At 43.3% G+C, this 25259-nt stretch overlaps 1 protein-coding gene across 2 annotated transcripts; it reads right to left on the bottom strand.

Moving 5' to 3' along the window:
- Window positions 1-447: 447 nt before the first annotated feature.
- Window positions 448-25183, bottom strand: LOC139466666 (uncharacterized protein KIAA2013 homolog). 2 transcript variants are annotated; one of them, XM_071248261.1, is made up of 15 exons: window positions 25026-25183; window positions 18520-18617; window positions 17260-17382; window positions 16279-16407; window positions 16032-16090; window positions 14408-14500; window positions 13385-13458; window positions 12949-13089; window positions 11716-11818; window positions 11396-11464; window positions 8587-8786; window positions 7483-7595; window positions 6808-7072; window positions 5820-5944; window positions 448-5517 (listed from the first exon to the last, which is right to left on the bottom strand). In XM_071248261.1, the coding sequence occupies exons 1-15, from the start codon at window positions 25151-25153 to the stop codon at window positions 5330-5332; spliced, it is 1908 nt and encodes a 635-aa protein (XP_071104362.1). In that variant the 5' UTR covers window positions 25154-25183; the 3' UTR covers window positions 448-5329. The 2 variants fall into 2 exon arrangements, with proteins under 2 accessions (XP_071104362.1, XP_071104363.1); XM_071248262.1 differs by lacking the exon at window positions 25026-25183 and adding an exon at window positions 24916-24965.
- Between the last annotated feature and the right edge of the window lie 76 nt (window positions 25184-25259).

The following is a 25259-nucleotide window of genomic DNA, read 5'->3' on the forward strand; positions in this document are numbered from 1 at the left end:
GGGTGGTCAGGCTCTCTGAATTTGTTTGATGCATGTCATTGTATCCCAACTGCATGGATGATATCAATCACTGGATTGTCTGGTCCAGACTCGATTATTTACAGACCGCCATCATATAGCTGGAATATTGCTGAGGGCACTGTTAAACAACAAACAAACAAGTCTGTGGTTGAGAAAACCAATTGTGTCAGAGAAGCTCAATTTCGAGATCTGCTTTATATAGGTGAACTTATAACCCAATGTTCTCTGGTTATGTCTTGGACATTTTCCCCCACAATTTCCAGTATGTAATGGTAAGTTTCTTCGGGAGTTGATGTGTGCTCATTACACTCAAGCAGTGAGTTGAGATGAGGATTACACATAGCAACTCTTGGCAACCCTGACAGGACCGTGATCAATGTATCAACAACAAAACAAGTATATTTTTTGCAAATCATATTTTATAAAGTCTTTGAGACCATAGTCAAACATTACGACATACTTCATCCTTCTTTCGCCCTCATCTATATACACCATAGTACACTATATACATACTGCCCCAAGTAGCACACAGAGGAGTAGGGCAACAACATAAATTATGATTGTGAGTCTCTGTATGTCAAGTCAATACATATACACAAGCAGAATAAACATTGGGACTATGTAATTCTAAACTAGCTTCAATTAAGCTCACTCCTCTATGGAGAATACTGCACACATAGTCAGCACTTCACATCCAGCCTTCCCACATCACCTGGTGTGTTCTATATACCAAAGACAGCCTGACACTACACAGAAAGCTAACCCTGTTATAGCATAGCATTAACTAAAGATGATTATCATGATACCATAGTTATGCACCAAAGCAGCCTTTCGCCACCAGCACCCTCCTCCCAAGACAAACATCACCTGGAGATCCTTTGACACACTTGTTCATACTTCTGCCTTTCACCATTTTTCACAACTTCCTTTATTTTATACAGCAACTGATATGAACAGATAATAAATCACATAATCTTACAAAATGGTGCAATAATTCTAGATTGAACAATCAAGGTGTTGTCTTGAGATTTTCTATGTTTATCACATGCTTATGACAGAAGATTGAAATATGCTGCCACAAAGTTCCCTTCATCCAGCGATGAAGGCATTAACATTTATAGATATTACAAATGGTCATACACTCAGAGATACCGAGAAATTACATAACACAGGTATACTGAGATGTTAATACTAAATATACATGTAATGTTAACTTATACAAATCTTAAAAAAGATATAACGTGAAATATGATAAATAGGAAAAAACAAAAACAAAAGACAGCGCCAAGGCACTGTTGCTCACCAGGTACATTGTGAGAGATTGTCAGCTAGTGAAAGGATTAACAGCCTGCACAAACCTGCACCATTCTCTGGACCCGTGTATCTATTAAATGGCTGTGTAATATAGTCTGATGTGAGACAATTTGGCTTCTTACATGTCATAGAGGTGAGGTGAAATGGGGTTTAAATGTTCTGTGTGTGTGTGTGTATGTGTGTGTGTGTGTGTGTGTGTCTCTCTCTGCTTGTACTAGTTTGTATAGTGCTAGCCCAATGAGATACCATGCTGCAGTTTAACATGAATACCCCAGCCTACCAGTCCTTGTTATTGCTGAGCACCAGGCAAGGTAACAAAAAGTACCATCTCTTAACATCTTTAAGAGGTGGACGGGAATTGAACCCCAACCTTCCCCTCTCTTGGCAGATGCTCTACCGCTAGACCATGGAGGCATTCTATATTTCATAGAACAGTAACAAAAACATTCAGGTAGTGTATTCGACAATTTAAATGCTATGTTTTTACATGTATTCCATAGTAGTGCTATATAATACATTAATTATCTTCTTCCAATATCAGGAGTGTGCTTTCTGAAAAGACAATGCTTAAGCATCTCTCACTAATTTGATGAATATATTTCTATATTTTAACCAAAAATAAATCATTAATTCCAATGCACAAAACATTATAGTTATTAATATTCTCATAAAGTTTTGGTTTCTAAGAAATATATTTCAACATTTTCAGAATACATATTTACTGATTTATTAGAAAAGAAAGGGAATATTTTCATTTTACTGACACAAACAAAACTATGTTGCTACATATTCACAGGCTCAGCTTCCTAGAACTTGAGGTTTCTGAGATGATTATTTTCTCTTGGAGTTACAAAGAAATAAACAAGAATGGTTGACTTCAACGTGAAGAACTGCCCTGGTGCTGGACAACCTCCTCCACGTTCAGCAGGGGCATACCTCCACCCAGACGGCGGTACGGAGTTGACAGACCAACAACACAACACATAATGCAGCATAGCATGAGCTCACTTGGACCTTCCGTCTTGGTCAGCGATATGATGAATTTCAGTGGCACAGAAGAAGGATTTGTATCTGAACAAAGAATACAAAATTACCAGTACTTTTATAAGTAAAATAAATATGATATATACGATCAGACATCAGAACAGTTGACCGTGTTGTGACAAATCAACTCTGGACAGCAAGACTTGTTGTTATGAAAGACAACTCAAATGGTGACCAGGTGGTCACAATGGCTGAATGAATAGTAGCAGGGTAAGTGGTCTATGTAACTAAAACAACTTCCTGGTGGACTGAATGACGCACCACAGCAGCAGGGAGTGTTACTGTCAGTAGGGGTGTGCCATATAACAGGTACACCAATTTACTACAATATGTCAATAAGGCTGTCCTAGATACACCTATTGCAATAAAACCCTTGTATGTTGATATGTTGGGTTCCATCTAAACCATGTAAACAGGACACGAATCACGCTTAGTCTTGTTTATCCATACTACCAATCTAGCAATCCGAAGTCTGGATTATTGAAATAAGATGTAACATTTGAACAGAGCAAGTATATATAATTTGGACCCCAATACGTACTGTATTATGTATTGCAATACAGCTCTCCATATTGCGATATATTCAATACGCTTTATGTGCCAAGACGCCACCCCTAACAGTCAGTCTCTGGCTGCTTGTTCCAGGCCTGATTCAATGCAGGTTGCTGTGATTCAGCTGTCATGTTGTTTACTCTGGTGTAAAACTCGCCCTCTATATAATGCTATCTGACATATAGATAATGCTGCCACAAGATAGTGGTGAATCAGTATCTTCTCCCTATTCATACAATCTACCCCGCATAAACACAACCACAATGATCACAGTAGGTCCTGGCTTTGTAAATACAGTCCATGCAAGACATCACAAACAGTCAACACCATCTGGAATGTAGCTGTGCGCATCTTGTTTACAGTCGTCTCATGACAAGTGCACTGTACACATCTCTTGCTTAAAAGACTAACACACTGTGTTTTGAATATTATGATGCTTATGAAGGTGAAGGTGTGAGCTTTTAACTATTATCAAAACATACCTCTAAACATAGTGTGTTAATCTTCATTCTACCATGACCATGAATATATGCTTAATATTGTGAACTCTTTTGAGATTGCAAAGAAAAATAGCGTGGCTTTGGTGTGGTCACATGACATGCTACAGGCAAGCCTCCGTATCACTGAAGTACAGACAGTACAGCAATACAGACAGTCAGACAGGGCCTCCGGTGTGGTCACATGACATGCTACAGGCAAGCCTCCGTATCACTGAAGTACAGACAGTACAGCAATACAGACAGTCAGACAGGGCCTCCGGTGTGGTCACATGACATGCTACAGGCAAGCCTCCGTATCACTGAAGTACAGACAGTAAGGCAATACAGAGTCAGACAGGGCCTGCGGTGTGGTCACATGACATGCTACAGGCAAGCCTCCGTATCACTGAAGTACAGACAGTACAGCAATACAGACAGTCAGACAGGGCCTCCGGTGTGGTCACATGACATGCTACAGGCAAGCCTCCGTATCACTGAAGTACAGACAGTACAGCAATACAGACAGTCAGACAGGGCCTCCGGTGTGGTCACATGACATGCTACAGGCAAGCCTCCGTATCACTGAAGTACAGACAGTACAGCAATACAGACAGTCAGACAGGGCCTCCGGTGTGGTCACATGACATGCTACAGGCAAGCCTCCGTATAACTGAAGTACAGACAGTACAGCAATACAGACAGTCAGACAGGGCCTCCGGTGTGGTCACATGACATGCTACAGGCAAGCCTCCGTATCACTGAAGTACAGACAGTACAGCAATACAGACAGTCAGACAGGGCATCCGGTGTGGTCACATGACATGCTACAGGCAAGCCTCCGTATCACTGAAGTACAGACAGTACAGCAATACACACAGTCAGACAGGGTCTCCGGTGTGGTCACATGACATGCTACAGGCAAGCCTCCGTATCACTGAAGTACAGACAGTACAGCAATACAGACAGTCAGACAGGGCATCCGGTGTGGTCACATGACATGCTACAGGCAAGCCTCCGTATCACTGAAGTACAGACAGTACAGCAATACAGACAGTCAGACAGGGCCTCTGGCTATCACATATTCATTAAACCCAATACGTAGGACAGATATGTCAACATGGTAAAACAAGGTTTTCCACACACACTCTTCCTTCATCTATACTTGTGAATGAGGCATGATGTCACTGTGGAATGCAATGACACCGTAAAACAATGACTAACATCAACAACTGAACAGCCCCACGAGCAGATCGCCCAGAAAATCAACTGTTACTAAAGGCATTTTTTCAGTCAATTATTATCAAATAGAATACATAATAAAAACAGTCTTGATGTAACCACATGAAATGGCAAAGACCAGAAGATATCTGGGCTGAGAGTTCCATGTAACAATAGAGTTCAACCAATCAGACGGCAGCTCATACATCCAACAATAGAGTTCAACCAATCAGACTGCAGCTCATACATCCAACAATAGAGTTCAACCAATCAGACTGCAGCTCATACATCTATCATTTCACAATCATAGTTAATTGCTGCCAAAAAAACAGGTTTTCAAGACATTCCTAACTGGCATTTCTTAAGTTGAAATCATTTAGTCTGGTAGTAATAATCATCGAAGTATAATTTCCTACATGTCTGAGTTTGCACTTCCTTCACATACTGAAGTTAGGTTAACATGGGTTTTATCCTTTTACTGCCCAGTCACAATGTCATCTGTCTTATGACAAGTACACAATACACTGACGTTGACAAACTGCAAGATGCATCCAGCCAATGAGACACTGAGCACATGAGCAGTGATTGTAGCACATGTTTTACATGGACAGTATTGTAGCAGCTGGTGTTTGCATAATGTGTCATATATTAACATGATATATACATGATGATGTGTGGAGCCCGCCGCCGGGGAGCAGGTGCTATAAGTTGTACTTTGAGCGAGCGTATCTATCTTGTCCCTGGCAGTATTCATTGTAGATGAGCTTGAACAGGAACAGGTGGAAGATGATGATGAGGAAGGCAATGGAAACCCAGAAGAGAGTGGGCAGTCCACCGAAGTGATGGCCGTGCCGATGTAAGGCAATCACATGGTGCTCGTGAGCAGGTGCTGAAACAGGGTTAGTTACAATGACACACACTTGATCAGATGTTCAAAAGAACTGGCATAAAAAACTAGCGAAAATGAATAGATTAATATGCATCCTGACATTGTTTGTTTATCTTAGAAAGTTAGCCTTTGGGGATATTTATGTGAATAAAAGTTTTTAAAAATATGATAATGTTCGGTTTCCACAAATTCATCAGATGAATTGAAACTGTCCCATCCAGACTGACTGTGTGGGGCTGAGTGTTGTGGCTGTCCATGAGCCAAAGTACCAGAAGAACAACAGGCAACAGTCACAGCTTTACCTTCCTCTATGGCCTTGACATGTATAGCATGCTTCAGTTCCTCCACGTGAATCTTGTCCGCTGTGATGTACAGGATGGATGTCAACGGGTCGGTTAACTTCACAGGGAAGCGTTGCCACTCTTTGCTGTCAACATACAATCCATTAACATGGAAAACATGTAACAGTGTGATTTATACTCATCCAATTCGCACACTCACCCCAGTGACACCGGGGCATCCAGACAGTGTTATCAGGTCTATACTCACCCCAGTGGCACCGGGGCATCCAGACAGTGTTATCAGGTCTATACTCACCCCAGTGGCACCGGGGCATCCAGACAGTGTTATCAGGTCTATACTCACCCCAGTGGCAACGGGGCATCCAGACACAGTGTTATCATGTATATACTCACCCCAGTGGCACCGGGGCATCCCGACATGTGTTATCAGGTATATACTCATCCCAGTGGCACCGGGGCATCCAGACACAGTGTTATCAGGTATATACTCACCCCAAGGGGCACCGGGGCATCCCGACATGTGTTATCAGGCATATACTCACCCCAGTGGCACCGGGGCATCCAGACACAGTGTTATCAGGTATATACTCACCCCAAGGGGCACCGGGGCATCCCGACATGTGTTATCAGGTATATACTCACCCCAGTGGCACCGGGGCATCCAGACACAGTGTTATCAGGTCTATAATCACCCCAGTGGCACCGGGGCATCCAGACACAGTGTTATCAGGTCTATACTCACCCCCGTGGCCTCGGGGCATCTAGAGATGTGTTATCAGGTCTATACTCACCCCAGTGGCACCGGGGCATCCAGACGTGTGTTATCAGGTATATACTCACCCCAGTGGCACCGGGGCATCTAGAGATGTGTTATCAGGTATATACTCACCCCAGTGGCACCGGGGCATCCAGACACAGTGTTATCAGGTATATACTCACCCCAGTGGCACCGGGGCATCTAGAGATGTGTTATCAGGTATATACTCACCCCAGTGGCACCGGGGCATCCAGACAACCAGCATCACAGGCATAGTAGGGCTTGTCATTCCTGTCCAGGGCCACATACAGGTTGGCCTTATTGTCCTCCCCAACGGTGACACTGATGTTGACATGGGTGTTGTTGCCGTAGTTGATGCGACGAAAGAAGAAATCTCTATGTAAATCTTTCGGGTGTATAGCCATCTCCAGATGAGAGTTGTGGAAACGAAGTGCTCCAAAGCTAAGCATCATGGCCTGGAGGACCCCTTCAGCTCCTGCCGAGAAAGCAGATCTCTTGTTCTGAGTAGCTTCATAATATTCCTCCATATACAGGTCATATATTAGCCACTCGTTACTTCCTCATATTCTTTGCTTAAGTGATTAAGTAAGGTTCTATGCTGCCGCAAGCAATGTTCCAGCAATATTACAACAAGGGACGAGAACAATGGGACTCATAGATTGTACCTGAGTGGGTATTCAAACCAAAGACTTCAGTGTGCCGAGTGAATACTTTTATCTCTAGGTTATCTAGGCCCATCTTGTCAGAAACAAACAACCGATTAAAAGTAACTTTCCCACATCTGCATTATTTTTTCACATGGCTACATAAGTAATGTTTAAACATAATCAATTGCAACAATGGTCAATTCAGGTATATTGTTGTATATTGAGTTGAAATTGCCACCTGACTGCACCATGACCGCACAACCCTGCTTTTCCAGGGTGATCATCCACGTTGTCACCACACGCGCTATCTGGTCTTCATCTTCGACATCAATCCACAGTTTGTCTGCTTGCCTGCAACAACATCACTTGATATACACTTGTATACTTGATGTACACATTAGGTCAACTTACACATACAGAAGGTCAACACCACATACACAGGAGGTCAACTTAATATACAGTCAAGTCTTGTTAATCCGACAATCGTCTTTATCCGACACAAATGATAGGAACCGATTAAATCAGTGCTATTTAGACCCCTTAATCTGACAGTCTCGCACTCTGACTCCGACACACTGATTCTGCAACAGATTGCTGAAACCACTCATTAAAATGTGAAAATTAGTTGTATTTTTGCAATGTCATTAATCAAAGATGAATGAATGAACAACAAAACAATATGAATATTTCGTATTTAATGATCTTACTACAAGGTACACATGCTTCTTATCTATCGTGAAGATGTCGGATTTTCGATGGCAAACGTTGATACTACTAAATTTCGCTTATCCAACATACATGTTAATCCGACATAATCATGTCGGATTAACGGAACTTGACTGTATACATGTGGTCAACTTAATATACACCAGGGTCAACTTAATATACACCAGGGTCAACTTAATATATACAGTGGGTCAACTTAATATACACCTGGGTCAACTTAATATACACCAGGGTCAACTTAATATATACAGTGGGTCAACTTAATATACACCAGGGTCAACTTAATATACACCAGGGTCAACTTAATATATACAGTGGGTCAACTTAATATACACCAGGGTCAACTTAATATACACCAGGGTCAACTTAATATATACAGTGGGTCAACTTAATATACACAGTGGGTCAACTTAATATACACAGTGGATCAACTTAATATAATACAAGAGTTGGCCAGAAGGTCAACTTCATGCACACAGAGGGTGAACTTAATCCACACAGGGGGTCAGCTTCAAATAAATAGGGTCAACTTGTGGCTGAAGCTGCCTTATACATGAAGTCTCAGTCATGTGTACAGTCTCAGTTGTGATAGAGGAGAGAGTCATGTACAACTTACAGTGTTGAGTGTTCTCCATAGCATCTATCGGGGTAGTATAGAACCTTCTGTATGTTGATGCGCTGGGCTTTAGTGGTAGACGGGTCGTGTAGAGGAGCAGGCACATTACTCAGGACAAAGTATATTGTAGAGTTAATCTTGTCGCCATTCAGAGCCCCACCTGCCTTGGAGTAGCTGATGCCGAAACCACTCTGCCACAACTGATGACAAAAGCATGGAATTAACTGCATATTTGTTTGTAATAATAATCTGTCTCCTGAAAAAATGAAAATATAATGCTTAATATTTTCTTGTGAAGTGTAAAAGAACAAGCGTATAGTCGACGAAGTCATCTATATCCCCCGCCATTTTATTACGTTATGGTCCCAAACCAGGTAACTGACCCAACATTTCTCTTAGGCCATGTCAAAATAGCTGCAATGGAAATTCTAAAATAAACATTTATAAAACTCCTTAATATCACATGGCACCAGTTCAGTATGTCCCTAGTAGACGTGCAAAGTTTTGTAAGAAAGTATTTAACGAACACCACCCTTATAGAACCTAAGTCCAACTTGTTGCCATGGAAACGAAAAACATAAAAATTTATAAAATTCCTTAATAGCAAAAGGCACCAGTACAGCATGAGTCTGATAGACATGCAAAGTTTCTTAGAGAAATATTTGACGGTTTCTGAGTTATGCTCCGGAAATGATTTCGGGACGCACACACGCACGCATGCACGCACACACACACGCACGCACACACGCACACATGGACAGAACCCATTTCTATATTCCCCGCCAACTTCGTTGGGGCGGGGGATAATTAGCAAGTTGGGTTTAATGCTGCATTGAACAGTATTTTCAATACTGTTACTCTCTGTGCCAGTGTAAGTGTGGTATCACAGGGTACTGAAGTACACTCTGTACCAGTGTAAGTATGGTATCATAAGGTACTGAAGTACTCTCTGTACCAGTGTAAGTGTGGTATCATAAGGTACTGAAGTACTCTCTGTACCAGTGTAAGTGTGGTATCATAAGGTACTGAAGTACTCTCTGTACCAGTGTAAGTGTGGTATCATAAGCTACTGAAGTACTCTCTGTACCAGTGTAAGTGTGGTATCATAAGCTACTGAAGTACTCTCTGTACCAGTGTAAGTGTGGTATCATAAGCTACTGAAGTACTCTCTGTACCAGTGTAAGTGTGGTATCATAAGCTACTGAAGTACTCTCTGTACCAGTGTAAGTGTGGTATCATAGGGTACTGAAGTACTCTCTGTACCAGTGTAAGTGTGGTATCATAAGGTACTGAAGTACTCTCTGTACCAGTGTAAGTGTGGTATCATAAGGTACTGAAGTACTCTCTGTACCAGTGTAAGTGTGGTATCATAAGCTACTGAAGTACTCTCTGTACCAGTGTAAGTGTGGTATCATAGGGTACTGAAGTACTCTCTGTACCAGTGTAAGTGTGGTATCATAAGCTACTGAAGTACTCTCTGTACCAGTGTAAGTGTGGTATCATAAGCTACTGAAGTACTCTCTGTACCAGTGTAAGTGTGGTATCATAAGCTACTGAAGTACTCTCTGTACCAGTGTGTTTTCAGCAACATCTGAGAGTAAGGTACGAGGGGTGGCTGAAGTTTTGAGCCTAAATAAGATGGACTGCATTGATGGAATTGGGTGCTGTACATTTGTCTACATAATCCCCACCGGGCTCCACACACTTCTATCAGTCATGCCGGAGTGGCTTCCTCCTCATGGTGAAAAAAGTTCTCCACAAGGGAAATAACTTCATCATCATTTGCATAATGCTTGCCAGACAGTTTTTCTTCAAACTTTGGAAGAGGTGGAAATCTGATGGTGTCAAATCTGGTGTATGCGGAGGTTGTTTAATGATTTCAAAACAAGTCGTATATTGAAGCCATGGCAACAACACACTTGGGCACAGGTGCATTGTTCTTGTGAAACAACACATCTTTAGCAAGTTTTCCACGATGTCTAAGATTGATATTCCCAAGCAGTTTGCTGAAGCAGATTAGAACTATAGTGGCCATTATTGGTCTGACTTTTGGAGGGATAGTCAACCATTACGAGCCCTTGGAATCACAGAAAATCAAAACATCATCTTGCCAGCTGATGGCAGAAACTTTGCCTTATTCATCGGAGGAGATGTTACATCTTTCCACTGCTTTGACTGTTGTTCAGTCCAAGGCTGATTGTGGTGAACCCAAGACTCATCCATGGTGACACCTCGCTGAACACAATCAGCTGGGTCTACTTCAAAATGACAAGGGATGATGGTCTTGTCTTGTTCATGTCTTGGACCATCGTCGGCACTCTCCCTTCTCCCATGCCCACCTCCTAACAGTGGCAACGAAAGGAGCATCATCCCCTAAAGGTTGACACCATGTCTGCATGGTTAGCTGTTGTAATTAGCCCTTTCAGTTGGGAGATACTTGATTACAGCATAGTAGCCAAATTTGTCTGCATATAATGTGGGAGGATATAGTCATCATCTGATCAGTCTGTCTGTCTGTCTGTTCGTATTTTGTTTCCGGAACATAACATGAAAACTGTGAAAAAAAAATCATCCAAACTTGGTCCATGTATTAACCAGGGCCTGAAGTGGTGTCTTTTGCGATTTTCATCTTTTGTTAACTCTTGTTCATCAAGAGAGAATACCTTGTCACTTTGATATCTGTTGTGTATTTGGTTCTAACTACTTTACTGAACACATGCAAGCAGTTACGGGTGTACCATACATGGTAGTGAGGCTCAGAATGTTTCTGCCATCCTTTGTATGTAGACAGTAAGGTAGGTGTACTCACGGATGCCCACACTCTGGTGTGCTCCTGAAGCAAATGCTTCCCATCAATATTTAATGCTTTTTCCATATCCTGAAACAAATACATGCATGTTTACACCAACATGAAGAAACCAGAAGCTTATAAGGTTTCTAAATTGTGTTTTAAGATATTTCCTACATTAATCTGGATAATCTATCTGTAGGTTGTAGCGACAAGTGACTTGACTTCAAACATGTCATAGATCTGTCACATCCTCTATAGACTTAAGATATCATTGTTTGAAAAAAACATAAGTAGTCCCATTCACTGTGCTCCTAAGTACATGGTTAATTTAGACTTACTATCTTGACTTGGGAGAGGAGGTCAGGGACTAAATGTGGCACCTCATGCTTGTCTGCAGGCTTGGTGTAATGTACCACAGTCAGGATGTGATACAGCTTTGTTCTGGAACAGAGTAACAAGTAACACTTGAAATGCTATCAGTCAAAATACATGTACTAATATATCAGTGTCTGGCTGCACTGTCCATCAACCAGTGACTGAGTACCTGTCTAGCTGCACTGTTTATCTACCAGTGACTGAGTACCTGTCAGGCTGCACTGTTTATCTACCAGTGACTGAGTACCTGTCCATCTACCAGTGACTGAGTACCTGTCAGGCTGCACTGTCCATCTACCAGTGACTGAGTACCTGTCTGGCTGCACTGTCCATCTACCAGTGACTGAGTACCTGTCTATCTACCAGTGACTGAGTACCTGTCCATCTACCAGTGACTGAGTACCTGTCCATCTACCAGTGACTGAGTACCTGTCAGGCTGCACTGTCCATCTACCAGTGACTGAGTACCTGTCTGGCTGCACTGTCCATCTACCAGTGACTGAGTACCTGTCCATCTACCAGTGACTGAGTACCTGTCCATCTACCAGTGACTGAGTACCTGTCTGGCTGCACTGTCCATCTACCAGTGACTGAGTACCTGTCTATCTACCAGTGACTGAGTACCTGTCCATCTACCAGTGACTGAGTACCTGTCCATCTACCAGTGACTGAGTACCTGTCTATCTACCAGTGACTGAGTACCTGTCCATCTACCAGTGACTGAGTACCTGTCCATCTACTAGTGACTGAGTACCTGTCCATCTACCAGTGACTGAGTACCTGTCTGGCTGCACTGTCCATCTACCAGTGACTGAGTACCTGTCCATCTACCAGTGACTGAGTACCTGTCCATCTACCAGTGACTGAGTACCTGTCCATCTACCAGTGACTGAGTACCTGTCCATCTACCAGTGACTGAGTACCTGTCCATCTACCAGTGACTGAGTAGCTGTCCATCTACCAGTGACTGAGTACCTGTCCATCTACCAGTGACTGAGTACCTGTCCATCTACCAGTGACTGAGTACCTGTCTGGCTGCACTGTCCATCTACCAGTGACTGAGTACCTGTCTATCTACCAGTGACTGAGTACCTGTCCATCTACCAGTGACTGAGTACCTGTCCATCTACCAGTGACTGAGTACCTGTCCATCTACCAGTGACTGAGTACCTGTCCATCTACCAGTGACTGAGTACCTGTCTGGCTGCACTGTGACCGTGCTGGAGTCCAGGTAGACCATGCCTATAGCGGCTGCCACTACTGATGTGGATTCAGGGATCTGCACAATGCCAGTTGTCACTTTGTATGAGACATTTTCACCTGTAGATGTCTTGCTCCTGCAGAACAGAAAGTAACTCAATTCCATCTTAAGACACTTCTCACAAAGATATTACAAAATTACTTAAGAAATATTGCCAGGACATTACCATGTTCATTTAAAATTGTTATACGTTGTTAAATATTTAGGAGAGAGGGCTGCATGATCCCAATGGAACATTCTGGAAACTGTAAAGAATCTTGTGAAGGTAAAAAGTATCCATGTAAAGCATGAAGATTTCATTAAAATTAATATATTTGTACGTGTCAGGAAAATTATATAGAACCCAGCAGTGGTTTACAAAGTCAGCTTACAGAAATTGCTGTGTCTTGGAGTCCGTCCATCCCGAGGGCCCAATCTGATCCAGCTCAACAGTAACGGCAGATTGCTTAAATGAAATGTTGGCATACAATAAACAGATTCAGTTAACTTGTAACTTTGTTTGGTTGCTGTTTTACACCTCTCTCAAAAATATTCCAGTGATATAATGGCAGCCTGTAAATAATCCAGTCTGGACCAGACAATGCAAGTTGCAAGCAGCAGTCGCTGGCTGAAAGTGTGTTTGCAAAGTGTGACATCAGGACAATAACTTATGAAAACCCAAAACATCCAGTGAGCATATGTCCATGTGGTTTTCTCCCTAAGTTTCCAACACTACCTTCTTCCTCACTTCTATCCTCCAAAGTAATTTTTGGTTGGGCATAATCTGATTAATGGGGTATTTTGTAATTTTCTTTGATACGATTTATCTACGATAACCATGAGAAAAAATATGCCTTCTAACCATGCTAATAGTTGGAGAATAAACCTGTTTTGGTACCCGATTGAAATAATTAACTGCTAGATCTCTCAAACATTTCATCAAATAAATTAATTGCTGGTCACTTAAAGGAGACGATTTTCTTGGCCTTTCACCTCTCAGTCATTTTTCCAATAATTCGCACTGCCAAAAACATTTGGAAGGTTTTTGAATAGTTCTAGGGTTTACACCGGTTAAGTATGAAACCTTCTGATCGGGGATCATAAAACTTCTCTGGTCAGCATGGGCAGAAGTCAATTTGTTGGGCTCAGGAGGCCTGATAACAAAATATTCTGAGGGACACAACTCAGACTAGCCGGGGTCTAGACAAACAACATACACATATAATTTGTTCACATAATTCATAAATCAATTTGAGTACATCTACCCGGCACGAGACAGGTAAACACAAGCACTTGCCACAAAACTCTTATTACATCATGCGACATACTTTTTGGCCAGCGACTGTATCCCAGATTCCCTATTGTATTTGGAACATATTTTCAGCACATTGTGAGTAGGGCCACTTGATACTTACAGTTGGGTTCTGTATACGGATGTCCTGCACAAGGACAGATGGATGTGATCGATGAGCGTATAGTTTGGAGCCAATGCTGACACAGTTCCAACCCTGTTGGAAACAGAAACATGATCAGTCATATGTGGCACCCTTGCTTTACATGATCAGTCACTGGTGGCACCCCTGTGTTACATGATCAGTCACTGGTGGCACCCCTGTGTTACATGATCAGTCACTTGTAGCACCCCTGCTATACATGATCAGACACTTGTAGCACCCCTGCTATAAATGATCAGACACTTGTAGCACCCCTGCTATACATGATCAGACACTTGTAGCACCCTTGCTTTACATGATCAGTCACTGGTGCCACCCCTGTGTTACATGATCAGTCACTGGTGGCACCCCTGTGTTACATGATCAGTCACTTGTAGCACCCCTGCTATACATGATCAGACACTTGTAGCACCCCTGCTATACATGATCAGACACTTGTAGCACCCCTGCTATACATGATCAGACACTTGTAGCACCCTTGCTTTACATGATCAGTCACTTGTAGCACCCCTGCTATACATGATCAGACACTTGTAGCACCCCTGCTATACATGATCAGACACTTGTAGCACCCCTGCTATACATGATCAGACACTTGTAGCACCCCTGTGTTACATGATCAGTCACTTGTAACACCCCTGTGTTACATGATCAGTCACTTGTAGCACCCCTGTGTTACATGATCAGTCACTTGTAGCACCCCTGCTATACATGATCAGACACTTGTAGCACCCCTGTGTTACATGATCAGTCACTGGTAGCACCCCTGCTATACATGATCAGTCACTTGTAGCACCCCTGCTTTACATGATCAGTCACTGGTAGCACCCCTGTGTTACATGATCAGTCACTTGTAGCACCCCTGCTTTACATGATCAGTCACTTGTAGCACCCCTGCTATACATGATCAGTCACTTGTAGCACCCCTGCTTTACATGATCAGTCACTTGTAGCACCCCTGCTATACATGATCAGACACTTGTAGCACCCCTGTGTTACATGATTAGTCACTTGTAGCACCCCTGCTTTACATGATCAGTCACTTGTAGCACCCCTGCTATACATGATCAGACACTTGTAGCACCCCTGTGTTACATGATCAGTCACTTGTAGCACCCCTGCTTTACATGATCAGTCACTTGTAGCACCCCTGCTATACATGATCAGACACTTGTAGCACCCCTGTGTTACATGATCAGTCACTTGTAGCACCCCTGTGTTACATGATCAGTCACTTGTAGCACCCCTGCTTTACATGATCAGTCACTTGTAGCATCCCCGTTTTACATGATCAGTCACTTGTAGCACCCCTGCTTTACATGATCAGTCACTTGTAGTACCCCTGTGTTACATGATCAGTCACTTGTAGCACCCTTGCTTTACATGATCAGTCACTTGTAGCACCCCTGTGTTACATGATCAGTCACAAGTGGCTGCCTTAGCTTTTAATAGACAGGTTAACATGGAGTAACCTTACATCCCCGCCTAAAGTTTCTTGTACAACTGATTTAAAATAAAGTGAAGTGTTTTCAGCTTCCTGACAGATGGACCTTTGTCAGATGTTAGATAGTGTGTACTCTCTCACCCTCTTCACTGTCTGCATCCGGAAGGCCACCCCTGCCTTCATATCCACAGCGAATGCCTCTGTAACAGAGTGTTATATGTTCTTGTGACATACCACTAATAACATTTCCATTGGAATTTAATCTTTGCATTGGATGTGATGGATATGATGAGGAGGATGATGATGGTAGTGGCTACATTATACATGTTCATGTCATCATGGAGATATCTCTACAACAGGGGGAATCAATACAAGTTACATAACTCACCTCTCGATGGTTCTCCATCAACCTGAGTTTGAACAACTGGGTAGAACTTGACCGGCAGAGACAGAGCTCTGTTCAAACGGATAAAGAGTCCATTCTGTGAGTCAAATGCTGCCGCTACCTTACCATTGCCTGTTTTGAAGAAAGTACTGAAAAATTACTGTCCATCTGACATCAACCAGTATTTGACTTCACTGCGTTGTTAAACTAAAATATTGGTAGAAATTGTGAATGTATGACATAACTTTCTGTGGCAAGAGAGATGACATAAATGTTGCTGATTCTCAGTTAGGTGGCCTAGCTTTGATTGCTGTCAGTGACACATAATATACAGTAGAATGCCTCTACCAGGAACTTGAAGGGACAAACCCTCCAGGTTGAAGATATCAAGTGATTCGAGATACAGATACAAAACATGTTACCAATATTCATTTTAATTCTTTCTTTTCACTGCACACTACGATGACTGAGCACCAATTTACATGTTACATGATACCATACATTTATTTAAAACTGGAACAAATTCACTGACACCTGATGAAGCATGTCTACATAACATGACATAGTTGGCAACGTCACTACAGATGTTACAAATAACAATGTCGTAGCAGCGTTCCTTCACTCAGTTTACCTAATCCATGTCTTCTCTTAGAATCTGCCCTTTAGTTAAACCCACACACCACAATTACTAACTGTGAAAACACTGTGGTAACATCTCACAAGACAAGACGATGTTGTGATCCTTGTTAAAACTGATCATTACAGTTGAACCACAGTTTACCAAATCATCAAAGACAAATGTTTAGGAAGAATTAATTTTTCATGTGCTTTCAGTAATTGTTGTTGTATACAATGTATCAAAGTACAAAAGTAACCATGATAACTGGCAACCACAATAACCTAATGCTGACCACAACATTTGACAGGCATTTCCACCATGAAAGGACAGTGGGAAGAATCCACCACTGTCAACTGCCTTCTTACCAACATAGATGGGATACGCCGTCTCCCCCGGCAGCAGGGGCCTGTGGTTAATCACTACATCCAAGGACTCAGAGGACTTGAAAAAGGATTTGTGGATTTTCTCTTCTAAACAGTCCTCCAGAGCTGAAACCAAGAGAAGTGTGGTGAAGGAGATCCCAAGATGGTTTATCCCCAATATTGATCCTAGGTGGGGTGAGGTGGAACAGTGTTGGTACGTACCTAGCTGTATCTTGGGAGGGCTGGGGTGAGGTGGAAGAGTGTTGGTACGTACCTAGCTGTATCTTGGGAGGGGTGAGGTGGAAGAGTGTTGGTACGTACCTAGCTGTATCTTGGGAGGGGTGAGGTGGAAGAGTGTTGGTACATACCTAGATAGATATTGAGTGGGGTAAAATGGAAGAGTGTTGGTACGTACCTAGCTGTATCTTGGGTGGGGTGAGATGGAAGAGTGTTAGTACGTACCTAGCTGTATCTTGGGTGGGGTGAGATGGAAGAGTGTTAGTACGTACCTAGCTGTATCTTGGGTGGGGTGAGGTGGAAGAGTGTTGGTACATACCTAGCTGTATCTTGGGTGGGGTGAGATGGAAGAGTGTTGGTACATACCTAGCTGTATCTTGGGTGGGGTGAGATGGAAGAGTGTTGGTACATACCTAGCTGTATCTTGGGTGGGGTGAGATGGAAGAGTGTTGGTACGTACCTAGTTGTATCTTGGGTGGGGTGAGATGGAAGAGTGTTGGTACATACCTAGCTGTATCTTGGGAGGGGTGAGGTGGAAGAGTGTTAGTACGTACCTAGCTGTATCTTGGGAGGGGTGAGAAGTAGAAGAGTGTTAGTACGTACCTAGATGGATCTTGGGTGAGGTTGAGTAGAAGAGTGTTGGTACGTTCCTAGATGGATCTTGGGTGAGGTTGAGTAGAAGAGTGTTGGTATGTACCTAGATGGATCTTGGGTGGGATTGAGTAGAAGAGTGTTGGTACGTTCCTAGATGGATCTTGGGTGAGGTTGAGTAGAAGAGTGTTGGTACGTACCTAGATGGATCTTGGGTGGGGTTGAGTAAAAGAGTGTTGGTATGTACCTAGATGGATCTTGGGTGAGGTTGAGTAGAAGAGTGTTGGTATGTACCTAGATGGATCTTGGGTGGGGTTGAGTAGAAGAGTGTTGGTACGTTCCTAGATGGATCTTGGGTGGGGTTAAGTAGAAGAGTGTTGGTACGTACCTAGATGGATCTTGGGTGGGGTTAAGTAGAAGAGTGTTGGTACGTACCTAGATGGATCTTGGGTGAAGTTAAGTTGAAGAGTGTTGGTACCAGATAGTAGACTAGCAGCAATAACACCAGAACAAGTAGGATTATCTTCCGAGATCTGCAGTGAGAAAACAATCACTATATGTTGTTTATTCATTTAAGTAATTTTAAAACTACAGTTATTCTGCTTTACCATCTGGATGAAGATAACTCATTCTGAAAGTTAAATCTAAATGATTAGCTTTTTCCTGGTAGAATATCACTTTTAAAAAACTGTAATCCTTGTGGATATTACCTTCATAACCCAATATTTGCATTATTTGTTTTGTTTAACTGTAAACCTTTTAATGCTCTTAATGCTGTATGTTCCATGTTAGGTCGATGTTTTAAATGTCTAGTTGTATTTGTTTAATCCCCTTTTTATATGTATTATGTTTGGGATAAATACAGCTGTATAACACATTGTGTAACACCGAAGTGTGCGCTTATGTACTGCGGGAACAAGTTTCACTAACAGTAACAAATATTGAAAACTCCCAACATCCCTGGGCTTTTTCAATGACAATGCATGTAGAGATGATAGATCACTGAGAGGAGCTTATGCACACTCGATGACCCCAGCAACTCTGCAGCTAGGCTGACATCACATGGCTGGTGGCTCTTGCAACAAATTTCACAAATCACATCATAGGGCATTGTGACATGATTGTAAACCTTGTGGCGCAGGGCCCCATTCCACATGGTGAACGTAGTGCAATGGCAGCCATAAGTCTATGTTAAAGTATGGGAGTCATGATAAAGTTAGTGCTATGAATACATAAAAATAAAATTAGATATAAATAAATTATCCCAAATATAACATTTGTTACATAAAGTTAGTGCTACGATAGCTTTGTGGAACGGACCACTGAATTCTAAAGGTTGGCCATTGTATGATATTAAATTAGCAAGTATCATCTTTTGACGTGTCTGAAGTATTATTCTGTTAAACTCAATTGGAGTACACTGTGAATTGAGTAGATGTCTGCATATTCAAACACGACAGTGAAATAATTTAATTTTTTATAAAAGGCAAGTAATCAGTATAATAGTAAACCTGCTCCTGTGTAACACCAATTTCATGAAACATTTGAATAGTTCTGGTATCCATGGTATCTGACTTGCTTTCACTCGCCAGATACTAGAACTATCCATTCGTTTCCTAAAATTGGTATTACACAGGAGCTGGTTTAGTATTCTATATATCTTTATCGTATCTTAATTGTACTACCATTGCCACAAACAAAATATCAGTATTACCTTTAGTCAGTTACCAAATATTGCATAGCTTTACACGTATCTCTCAGGTCTGTTTATGTCTCAATATCATGTAAGTATACTCTCACGCAGGGTTGTACCCATGCTTATGAAACTGGCGGTCCAGAGGGATCCAAATATTCAGATGAGTATTTCAAGGGTCCTGTGAGTGTCAAGCCATATTGCACAGTGACATGTCCAACGTCTTATACATGACATCAGTAATAAACCTTCCAATAACCTTTATGTTTGTTAAGAGACTGGATGTTTCTATTCTTGCCTGGGGTGACTCATTGCATTTCAAATCTTATTTTCTTTCCTTATGACAAAAGACTTAAAACACACAACTTAGTGACATTATCATCAAACACCTGTGTGTGTACTTCCCTCTTTCAAGTTTCATTGTAGGTACCATGTGATCCTGTGCAGACAATATTCAATTAACTTCTGGTACTTATCCAATAGTAAACATTGGTTGTTCCTCAAGACATAGTAGGTGGGGTAGGGGGGTATTTGGTGGGATAAGGGTGTATGGTGGGGTAGGGGGGTATTTGGTGGGATAAGGGTGTATGGTGGGGTAGGGGGGTATTTGGTGGGATAAGGGTGTATGGAGGGATAGGGGGGGTATGGTGGGATAGGGGGGTATGGTGGGATAGGGGTGTATGGTGGGGTAGGGGGGTATTTGGTGGGATAGGGGTGTATGGTGGGGTAGGGGGGTATTTGGTGGGATAAGGGTGTATGGTGGGATGGGGGGTGTATGGTGGGATAGGGGTGTATGGTGGGGTAGGGGGGTATTTGGTGGGATAGGGGTGTATGGTGGGGTAGGGGGGTATTTGGTGGGATAAGGGTGTATGGTGGGATAGGGGGGTGTATTGTGGGATAGGGGTGTCTGGTGGGGTAGGGGGGTATTTGGTGGGATAAGGGTGTATGGTGGGGTAGGGGGGTATTTGGTGGGATAAGGGTGTATGGTGGGATAGGGGGGTTTATGGTGGGATAGGGGTGTATGGTGGGGTAGGGGGATATTTGGTGGGATAGGGGTGTATGGTGGGGTAGGGGGGTATTTGGTGGGATAGGGGTATATGGTGGGGTAGGGGGGTATTTGGTTGGATAGGGGTGTATGGTGGGCTAGGGGGGTGTATGGTGGGATAGGGGTGTATGGTGGGGTAGGGGGTGTATGGTGGGGTAGGGGGGTGTATGGTGGGATAGGGGTGTATGGTGGGGTAGGGGGGTGTATGGTGGGGTAGGGGGGTGTATGGTGGGGTAGGGGGGTATTTGGTGGGATAAGGGTGTATGGTGGGATGGGGGGTGTATGGTGGGATAGGGGTGTATGGTGGGGTAGGGGGGTATTTGGTGGGATAGGGGTGTATGGTGGGGTAGGGGGGTATTTGGTGGGATAAGGGTGTATGGTGGGATAGGGGGGTGTATGGTGGGATAGGGGTGTCTGGTGGGGTAGGGGGGTATTTGGTGGGATAAGGGTGTATGGTGGGGTAGGGGGGTATTTGGTGGGATAAGGGTGTATGGTGGGATAGGGGGGTTTATGGTGGGATAGGGGTGTATGGTGGGGTAGGGGGGTATTTGGTGGGATAGGGGTGTATGGTGGGGTAGGGGGGTATTTGGTGGGATAGGGGTATATGGTGGGGTAGGGGGGTATTTGGTGGGATAGGGGTGTATGGTGGGCTAGGGGGGTGTATGGTGGGATAGGGGTGTATGGTGGGGTAGGGGGTGTATGGTGGGGTAGGGGGGTGTATGATGGGAAAGGGGTGTATGGTGGGGTAGGGGGGTGTATGGTGGGGTAGGGGGGTGTATGGTGGGGTAGGGGGGTGTATGGTGGGGTAGGGGGTGTATGGTGGGGTAAGGGGTATTTGATGGGATAGGGGTGTATGGTGGGGTAGGGGGTGTATGGTGGGGTAGGGGGTGTATGGTGGGGTAGGGGGGTGTATGGTGGGATAGGGGTGTATGGTGGGTAGGGGGGTGTATGGTGGGGTAAGGGTGTATGGTGGGGTAGGGGGTGTATGGTGGGGTAGGGGGTCTGTATTGTGGGGTAGGGGGGTATTTGGTGGGATAGGGGGGTGTATGGTGGGGTTAGGGTGTATGGTGGGGTAGGGGGGTATTTGGTGGGATAGGGGTGTATGGTGGGGTAGGGGGGTGTATGGTGGGGTAGGGGAGTGTATGGTGGGGTAGGGGGGTGTATGGTGGGGTAGGGGGGTATTTGGTGGGATAGGGGTGTATGGTGGGGTAGGGGGGTGTATGGTGGGGTAGGGGAGTGTATGGTGGGGTAGGGGGGTGTATGGTGGGGTAGGGGAGTGTATGGTGGGGTAGGGGAGTGTATGGTGGGGTAGGGGGGTATTTGGTGGGATAGGGGTGTATGGTGGGGTAGGGGGGTGTATGGTGGGGTAAGGGTGTATGATGAGAGAGGAGCTCACCCAGACCCAAAGAAAGCTGAAGACATAAAGTCAATCAAGACACCACAGACCCCAAAAGAATTACAAGAATTCCTTGGCATAGTAAATTACATGGGACCATTTGTACCAAAATTGTCACAACACACCGCTTCACTTCGTGACTTAATCAAATAACAAAGACTTTGAGAGAATCAAATCTCTCATATGCGAAGAAGGCACACTGAGCAACTTTGATCCAAGCATCCTTACGGGGACTTGGAGCAGCATTAACACAAGACGGAAAACCAATAGCAATCACATCAAAGTGTCTGACTGACACTGAACAACGGCATGCCAACATTGAAAGGGAATTATTGGCAGTTGTATTTGGCTGCGAAAGATTACATACATATGTGTATGGAAACCATTTATTATAGAGACAGAAAACAAACCCTTAGAAAAGATCAAGCTGAAGAACTTGACTGCAGCCCAACCAATATTACAGAGAATGCTTCTACGTCTCCAAAACTATGATGTCAAAATCAGATACAGACCAGGAAAAGAAATGACCCTGGCTGATGGGCTATCAAGACTACCAAACAATAAGAATACAAGAGAAATTCACTTGGACGTCAAGGTTAGCCCAGTACAGTTTTCATCAGACAAGCTAACAACGCTAAAGTCATGCACAAGTCAAGACCAAACGCTCAGCGAACTATGTGACATGATTGTTGAAGGATGGCCTAGCACATTCAAAGAAATACCAGGACCAATCCGCCCGTACTGGTGTTACAGAGATGAATTATCAGTTGAAGATGGCCTCATCCTTAAAGGAGAGAGAGTCATAATTCCCCAAGACATGCAACATGAAGTACTACAGAAAATACATGCAGGTCACCAAGGTGCAACCAAGTGCAAGTTGAGAGCCAGATCATGTGTATTCTGGGATGGAATAAACAAAGATATTGAACAAGCTGTAAAATCATGCCTTACATGCCAAAGCCATCAAGACTCACAAGCTAAAGAAACCCTGATGCCTCATGAGATCCCAACAAGACCATGGCAGACAGTAGGTACAGACCTATTTCATCATGATAACAACAAGTTTCTTACCGTCGCAGACTACTACTCAAAGTGTCAGGTCATAAGAAAGTTACCAAAGCCCTGCACAAGTATTCAGGGGTCAGGGGTCATCGAGTGTGCAGAAGCTCCTCCCAGTGAGCTATCATCTCTACACGTAATGTCATTGAATACGCCCTGTGGTGTTGAGAGTTTTGTTTACTAATTATAGACTGCGGCGGCGCATTTTAGAGCAAGCGCTAGTTTATGAAAGCACTTTAATTTTTAAAATATTTTTTATTTCGTTTTTCTCGTAATTCAAGTGGCTAAAATGGTTATAAATGGGAACTAATAAAAATATATTATTTTTTCCTTAGCCCTTGGATCCCCTTTAGGATAAATCACCCCTTTACGATCATTAGGGTTAGGTACCCGTTTAGTGGCTATTAGATTACCCGAAGTATATCCTTAGCCCTTGAATCCCCTTTATGATCATTAGGGTTAGCAGTGGTTAGGTACTCGTTTAGTGGCTATTATAGATTATATAACGGCTCCTAATATTCTTCACACAAAAACGTCGAGTAAAAAGGATGAAATGGTTTTGTGTCGAATATTTTGGCAACTGGAAACTGTCCTGGAACATTCACACAAGCCACTTTCACCGGCTACATATTTTCAGTACTGATTCAAAAGCAAACTCACCGTTGCGTCGTCACTAGCCATGCTTTTCCTTTCTTGTTCCTTACTGTTATCCACATCATCCTTACAGTGTTCCCTACCACACTTTTCTGTCACAAAAATCACTCGACGAATTATTAAATATCATATCATTCATGCGTACTCGCGAGTTCGACGTCTGACGTCTGAGGCCTGGAGACGTTTTCAGTTCGCTGCATATCGGCTCATTCCTCTCCACTCGGTATCTTGTACATTACGGAATGGGACGAGTGTACCAAATGGCATCGGGATCATTCGTACATGTCTGTAGACTAAAGTCACGAGATACCATGCCTACCCGTAACCTTCGTAAGTGTCCGTCACCTATTCGACCCTTTTCGTTCAGTTCCGTAACGTCATAGGCATGACTAGGTAAATTTGCACCAAGTTTAACAGTGTGGACGTAGCTCAGTCGGTTAGCTGTCGGGCTAACGATCCGAAGGTTGCGAGTTCGCGTCCGACGGATTCTCACTAAAACTGGTTGCTTGTCTTGAGACATGTGACCTACGGCAGAGATCATTCTCACGAGAAGTTGTGGTACTGTATTCTAAAGGTGCTCCCATTTGGCAAACAAATGCTAATTATTGTTGATAGCGCACATGGTCCAATGGTAAAGTGTTGGTTACTTAGAGTAACTCATTATCTTAGCTTCAGCCAAGCTGGCAACCCAAGCTCGATTCTCTAAGCTTTGTTAAACATGTTAAATGAAATCCGAAAAAAAGTGTGGCAGGTAAAGTGCGGGATTTCTCATTTTTAGCCACAGCGAAACCTTATGATTTTGAGTGCACATATTGGGTCCTAAACTAAAAGTGATTTAACTCCGCATCTAAAGAAAATGACTTAGGGCTGGATCTGTTCCTGTTAACCTCAATACATTACAGCAACGAAGCAGTGTAACGTTTTCTGCAATTACCATTTATGAAAGACGGGTGCATTGCAAATGGGCGAAGAAGCAAATATCACCTGACAATGACAACAGGCATCACTATCCACGTTGCAACTTCGACACAACTTGCAACTCCGTCCACTACGACAACAATTCTTGTCGGTGTCGCCTGTTGACAGCTGCTTACCTGCTCAAGGAGGATAGAGCATTCAGTGAACTCTGGATCCTGTTTTGCAGCCACATTTGCCGTATTGATATGGATACAGGGAATCTACGAGAAAATATTCTATTTAACACAGCTGATCCATTCCTCATAGTCAACACCCTGAGTGACACACCGCCATATTTTCATACCGCAGTTAATAATGTTTTGACACATTCGACGCTATAAATATTCCAGATATGACCTGTTTATGATATA

Source organism: Haliotis cracherodii, unplaced genomic scaffold, assembly GCF_022045235.1.
Source record: "Haliotis cracherodii isolate W230 unplaced genomic scaffold, xgHalCrac1.p SCAF_19, whole genome shotgun sequence".
Lineage (NCBI taxonomy): Eukaryota > Metazoa > Mollusca > Gastropoda > Lepetellida > Haliotidae > Haliotis > Haliotis cracherodii.